Source organism: Arachis duranensis, chromosome 2 (assembly GCF_000817695.3).
Source record: "Arachis duranensis cultivar V14167 chromosome 2, aradu.V14167.gnm2.J7QH, whole genome shotgun sequence".
Lineage (NCBI taxonomy): Eukaryota > Viridiplantae > Streptophyta > Magnoliopsida > Fabales > Fabaceae > Arachis > Arachis duranensis.
This window is the reverse complement of record NC_029773.3, coordinates 32,852,437-32,859,411: the sequence shown is the minus strand read 5'-3', so window position 1 is coordinate 32,859,411 and position 6,975 is coordinate 32,852,437. Positions and strand designations below refer to the sequence as shown.

The 6,975-nt window shown below is 38.8% G+C and overlaps 1 protein-coding gene across 1 annotated transcript; it reads left to right on the top strand.

The window, feature by feature from the left end:
* The first annotated feature begins 3,037 nt into the window (after positions 1 to 3,037).
* LOC107474282 (uncharacterized) lies at positions 3,038 to 4,261 on the top strand. The gene is made up of 2 exons (XM_016093908.1): positions 3,038 to 3,412; positions 3,656 to 4,261. Exons 1-2 carry the CDS (start codon positions 3,038 to 3,040, stop codon positions 4,259 to 4,261), a joined length of 981 nt encoding a protein of 326 aa, XP_015949394.1.
* The last annotated feature ends 2,714 nt before the right edge of the window (positions 4,262 to 6,975 follow it).

The following is a 6,975-nucleotide window of genomic DNA, read 5'->3' as shown; positions in this document are numbered from 1 at the left end:
TGAATGACTGTGACGTGCTTCAATCTCCTGAAGGCGGGGCGTTAGTGACAGACGCAAAAGAATCACTGGATTCTATTCCGGCCTGATTGAGAACCGACAGATGGAATGCCGTGCCGTGACAGGGCATTAGGAATCGTTCCAATGAGAGGATGGGAGGTAGCCATTGACAACGGTGAAACCCTACATACAGCTTGCCATGGAAGGAGACTTGCGTGTTTGAAGAAGAAGACAGTAGGAAAGCAGAGATTCAGAAGATGGAGCATCTCCAAACCTCAACCTATTCTCCATTACTGCAAAACAAGTAATCATTTCATGTTCTTTTGCTTTTCACAATCAATCCTGATAATTTCTGATATCCTGACTAAGATTTACAAGATAACCATAGCTTGCTTCAAGCCGACAATCTCTGTGGGATCGACCCTTGCTCACACAAGGTATTACTTGGACGACCCAGTACACTTGCTGGTTAGTTGTGCGGGATTGCAAAAGTGTGATTGCAATTTCGTGCACCAAGCACACATAGTGAGTGAGCACTGTGCTCATTGTGTGAACTGAACGCTCCACTGGAAGCATGCATCCTGACCCACTTCAAACAAGTGTCATTTTGATCCAATTCTTCATAGGCCAAAAATCCCACTCTAATTGCTTGATGAGGGAAATAGAAAGTGTATAAATAGGAACAAATTTGATTTGAGAATGACCTTTTTTGCTCTCTTTTAATTTTCCTTTTAGAATTTTAGAGTCGGAAATTAGATCTAAGTTTACCTTTTTTTATTTTTCTCTTTTAATTTTTCCTTTTGAGAGTTTGAGAATTGAGATCAGATCTGGGTATTCTTTTCTTTTCTGTTTCATTTTCTCTCTTCTGCAATTTCTTCTTTCTGATTTTGTTACTTCACTGAAATTGTCAATTTATCTTTAGGATTTCAGAGTTGATCTAAGTCTTCTTGCTGTTTTGATTCTTTTGCAATTTTCCATTTCTGTTTTGCAAATGAGATCCTAATATGAATCTCTTCATCTCACAATTCTCTGTTTTACTACAATTTACAATTCCAGTCTTGTTCTGAATCCCAGTACCCAAATCCTTTTATTCTTTAAGCAATTTAAGTTCCCTGGCACTTTAGATTCAGCATTTTAAATTTCTTGCACTTTATGTTTCAGTCATTTACCTTTCTCGCAATTTAAGTTTCAGCTCATTTACTTTCTTGTACTTTAAGTTTCTACAATTTACTTCTTCTGCACTTTAAGATTCTTTCAATTTTCATTCTGCACTCTAGTTCACTTGCAATTTTACTTCTGTTAATCAAATTTCACTCAATCTATCAAATATTCACTTAACTAAATTTATCATCATACTAAAATTGCTCAATCCATCAATCTCTTTGGGATTGACCTTACTCTTGTGAGTTACTGCTACTTGATGCGACCTGGTACACTTGTCGGTGAGTTTGTATGGAATTGTCTTTCCCTCATCAAGTTTTTGGTGTCGTTGACAGGGATTGATATAGATTGACAATTATTAAGTAGGGTGATAATCTAGATTAAGAATTTTTTTTCTTTGTTTTTTATCAAGCACACTAACTGTTTGAGTTTTTGTTTAAGCTAACCTTAACCTCATTCTAGCTGTAGAGTGAATTATTTTTGGTTTCTCATTTTGTGTGTGTTTTATGCCAGGAGGAAAAAGAAATGAATCCACCTCCTTTGATTATAAACCAGAGAAAACATTTCTGAGATTGAGAAGAGAAGTAAGAGGGAAGGGAGTTGTTGGAGAAGAAGACTCGGAAGAAGAAGACCAAGAAATAAAAGGGAATGCCCCTAATCAACCAGACGAAGTAGCTAACAATGGCCAACCTCAAAGGAGAGTTCTAGCCTCCTATACCTTCCCCAATGCAAGAAACTGTGGGAGTAGCATACTCACTCCAAATGTTCATGCTAACAACTCATTACACTGGTGCTGAATAACTATTTTTATGGAGGAGGTCCCTTGGAAGATCTAAATCAGCACCTAGCCATCTTTCTGAGGATATGTGACACAGTTAAGACAAATAGTGTACACCTAGACATCTATAAGTTGCTGTTGTTTCCATTTTCCCTGAGGGATAAGGCAACTCAATAGTTAGAAGCATTTCCCAAAGAAAGCATCAACAACTGGGAGGATTTAATGAGCAAATTTTTGGCTAAATTCTACCCACCTCAGAGGATCATAAGATTGAAGACAGAGGTGCAAACCTTTACCCAAACGGATGGAGAATCACTTTATGAGGCCTGGGAAAGATACAAAGCCTTGATTAGGAAGTGTCCACCGAAGATCTTTAATGAATGGGACAGACTTCAAAATTTCTATGAGGGATTGACTTTAAAAGCTCAAGAAGCTTTGGATTATTCTGCTGGAGGTTCAGTGCAACTAATGAAGATAGCTGAGGAAGCCCAGAATCTAATAGATACTGTAGCCAACAACCAATACTTCTATGCTCATCAAAGGCAGCACCAACCAGCTCCAAAGAGATGCATGTTAGAACTTGAAGATGTGGACACCATCTTGGCACAAAACAAAGTAATGCACCAACATATTCAACAACAAATAGAGATGATGGCCAAGAAGATTGATGGTCTTCAAATTGCAGCAGTAAACACTACAAATCAACCATCACCTACATGGGGACAAAATGAAGAGAGCAATGGAGAGCAACAACCTGAGCAAGTTTAATATATGAACAACCAAGGAGATGGACAAAATGAGTTCCATGGAGATACCTACAACTCATCCTGGAGGAACCACCCCAATTTGAGGTGGGGAGACAACCAAAACCAGCAGCCTTGGCAGAGAAACTCAAACCAGAATAATTCCAGAAACACAAACCATCAAAATCATCAAAACACTAACCAAAACCAATACAAAAAACCACAAAACAATCAACCTCAACCCAAATACTATCCACCCAACAACCCATCCACTAACCAAAATAATTATCATCCACCATCTACATCCCATGCTCAACCACAACCACATCAAGAAGATCAAAGGATCTCCAACTTAGAGATGACGATGGAAAAGATGATCAAGCATCAAGAATTGGCCAATAAGAACCATGAAGCTTCATTAAGGAATCTGGAAAGACAAATTGGACAACTGTCCAAGCAAATAGTGGCTGAAAGACCAACTAGTGCACTTCCAAATGATACCATTCCCAATCCCAAAGAAGAATGTAAAGCAATCCAATTAAGGAGTGGAAGAACCCTGGAGAATGACAAAGAAGCTAACAAGAAGCATGTGGAGAATGATATTGGCAGCAAGAAGCGAGTAGGAGAAAAAGACAAGCAAGACCAAGAGGAGTCCAAACAGAAGGAGGAAGAGCTCCAGGCTTCAAAGAAAGGAAAACAAATAATGAAGGAGCATCCACAAGAACAGAAGAAGGTTAAAAAGCCATACATTCCTTCACTTCCATATCTTTAAAGGTTCAATAGAGAGCTTAAAGACCAACAGTTTCTCAAGTTCCTAGAAGTTTTCAAGAAGCTGGAAATCAATATTCCACTTGCTGAAGCATTGGAGTAGATGCCTCTATATGCAAAATTCCTAAAGGAGCTTATCAATAAAAAGAGACGCTGGGATGAAAAATAAACAGTAATTCTAACTCAAGAATGTAGTGCTGTGATTCAGAAAGGACTACCACCAAAGCTCAAGGACCCTGGAAGCTTCTTTCTATCATGTACTATTGGTAGCATGCCATTGGACAAAGCCCTCTGTGATCTAGGAGCAAGCATCAACTTGATGCCTCTCTCATTAATGATGCAACTTGCAATAGAGGAACTCAGAACAACTAGAATGTCACTTCAAATGGCAGATCGGTCACTCAAGATACCTAATGGAGTGGTGGAGAATTTGTTAGTGAAGGTTGGAGAATTCATCTTCCCTACTGACTTTGTCATTTTAGACATAGAAAAAGAAGAGCATAACTCAATTATCTTGGGTAGACCTTTCTTGGCCACAACAAGGGCCATTATAGATGTAGAGAAAGGTGAAATGTTCCTCAGAGTGCATGATGAACAAATGATCATCAATGTCTTCAAAGCTATAGAATACCCTCCTGAGAAAGCACAGCACATGAGAGTGGAAATGATAGAAAAACTGATAGAGGAAGTGTTTGAAGCCAACGGTCAAGAAGAACAAGAAGAAGAGACAGAAGCCGTTCAAGAAGTCTCTGAAGAACAAGGACTGAAATTCCCTCCAAAGGCGAGACAAAGGAGAAACCAAAACAAGATCTGAAGCCTCTTCCCTCACACCTTAAATATGCATTTCTTGGTAAGGAGGATAGTTTTTTAGTGATTATTAACTCTGTCTTAAGTGGAGAAGAAGAAAGCAAACTTCTTGCTATATTGAAAGACCACAAAGATGCATTGGGGTGGACCATTGATGACTTGAAAGGCATAAGCCCTGCCATATGCATGCATAAGATACTTTTGGAGGATAATTTCAAACCAGTGGTTCAACCTCAGAGAAGGCTAAACCCCACAATGAAAGAAGTTGTTCAGAAAGAAGTGATGAAGCTATGGAATGCAGGAATCATCTATCCTATTTCTGACAGCTCATGGGTAAGCCCGGTTCAAGTGGTGCCAAAGAAAGGTGGGATAATTGTCACTGTTAATGAGAAGAATGAGCTTATTCCCACAAAAACTGTGACAGGATGGAGGATGTGTATTGATTATAGAAGGCTGAATGATGCCACGAGAAAAGACCACTTTTCCCTTCCTTTCATTGACCAAATGCTTGAAAGGTTAGCTGGCCATGCCTATTACTACTTCCTAGATGGATATTCTAGCTACAATCAAATAGTGGTGGACCCTATGGATCAGGAGAAAACGTCATTCACCTGTCCCTTTGGAGTCTTTGCATATAGAAGAATGCCATTCGGGTTGTGTAATGCCCCAGCTATCTTCCAGAGATGCATGCTATCAATCTTCTCAGATATGGTAGAAAAGTTTATTGAAATTTTCATGGATGATTTCTCTGTTTTTGGCGACACTTTCAATGCTTGCTTGTATCATCTTACCCTAGTCTTAAAACGGTACCAAGAAACCAATTTGGTTTTAAATTGAAAAAATGCCATTTTATGGTGCCCGAAGGAATTGTTCTTGGTCACAAAGTTTCAAGAAAAGGGATAGAAGTTGACAAGGCAAAGGTAGAAATCATAGAGAAACTTCCTTCACCAACTAATATGAGAGTTGTTAGAAGTTTCTTAGGACATGCTAGATTTTATAGAAGATTCATCAAGGATTTTTAAAAATAGCCAAACCACTGAGCAATTTGCTGGTGGTTGATAATCCTTTTGTTTTTTATGAGAACTGTAAGCATGCATTTGAAACTTTAAAAACCAAACTCACAACAGCACCAATCATCACACCCCCAGATTGGGAATTACCTTTTGAACTCATGTGTGATACAAGTGACCTTGCAATTGGTGCTGTGCTGGGAGAAAGGAATGGCAATTTCCACCATGTCATTTATTATGCAAGCAAAGTATTGAATGAGGCTCAGAAAAATTACACCACAACAGAAAAGGAATTATTGGCTGTGGTTTATACATTTGATAAGTTTATATCATAATTGATTGGATCTAAGATTGTAGTTTATATTGAGCATGCTGCCCTTAAGTATTTGATGTCAAAACAGGACGCTAAACCAAGACTTATCAGATGGATATTGCTCCTACAAGAGTTTGACATTGAAATAAAGGATAGGAAATAGAGTGAAAATCAAGTTGCTGATCATTTATCAAGGCTGCCACAAGAAACAAATCAAGAAGCTTCACATCCAGTGAACGAAAGCTTTCCAGATGAACACCTTTTACAAATTCAACAAGCCCCTAGTTTACAGATATTGCAAACTACAAGGTTGGAAGAAAGATTCCCCAATAATTCACCAAGCAACAAGTGAAGAAGCTGCTCAATGAGGCCAAGAAATTCTTATGGGATGAACCATTCTTATTCAAGAGGTGTCCAGATGGAATGATTAGGAAGTGTGTTCCTAAGAATGAAATGAAAGATATACTATGGCATTGTCATAATTCAGCCTATGGTGGTCACTTTGGACCGGAAAGGATGGTTGCCAAGGTGCTCCAAAGTGAATTTTATTAGCCAACCATATTAAGGATGCCAGGGAGTTTGTCCATCTATGCAATGAGTGCCAGAGAGCAGGAGGATTAACAAGAAGGAATGAAATGCCTTAGAACTACATCTTGGAGGTAGAACTCTTTGATCTTTGGGACATAGATTTATGGGCCCTTTTCCACCTTCATATTCTTTCGAATACATACTTGTGGCAGTAGAGTGATGAGCGGATAATTTGTATGCTTTTTGGCATTGTTTTTAGTATGTTTTTAGCATGATTTAGTTAGTTTTTAGTATATTTTTATTAGTTTTTAGCTAAAATTCACTTTTCTGGACTTTACTATGAGTTTGTATGTTTTTCTGTGATTTCAGGTATTTTCTGGCTGAAATTGAGGGTCCTGAGCAAAAATTTGATTCCGAGACCAAAAAGGACTGCAGATGCTGTTGGATTCTGACCTCCCTGCACTCGAAGTGGATTTTCTGGAGCTACAGAAGCCCAATTGGTGCGCTCTCAACGTCGTTGGAAAGTAGACATCCTGGGCTTTCCAGCAATATATGATAGTCCATACTTTGCCCAAGATTTGATGGCCCAAACCGGCGTGGCAAATCAGCCTCAGAAATTCCAGCGTTAAACGCTGGAACTGGCATAAAACTTGGAGTTAAACGCCCAAACTGGCATGAGAACTGGCGTTTAACTCCAGAAAACGTCTCTACACATAAAATCTTCATTGCTCAGCCCAAGCACACACCAAGTGGACCCAGAAGTGGATTTTTACGTCATTTACTCATTTCTGTACACCCTAGGCTACTAGTTTACTATTAATAGGATCTTTTGACATTGTATCTGTACCTCATGACACTTTACACGTTTCT

Bases quoted from the DNA above. Each gene is read 5' to 3' on its own strand.
- LOC107474282 (XM_016093908.1), top strand. From the start codon at position 3,038: ATGACGATGGAAAAGATGATCAAGCATCAAGAATTGGCCAATAAGAAC. The intron at 3,413-3,655 runs GTTAAAAAGCCA...GCTGTGATTCAG, and splicing joins ATCCACAAGAACAGAAGAAG to AAAGGACTACCACCAAAGCT.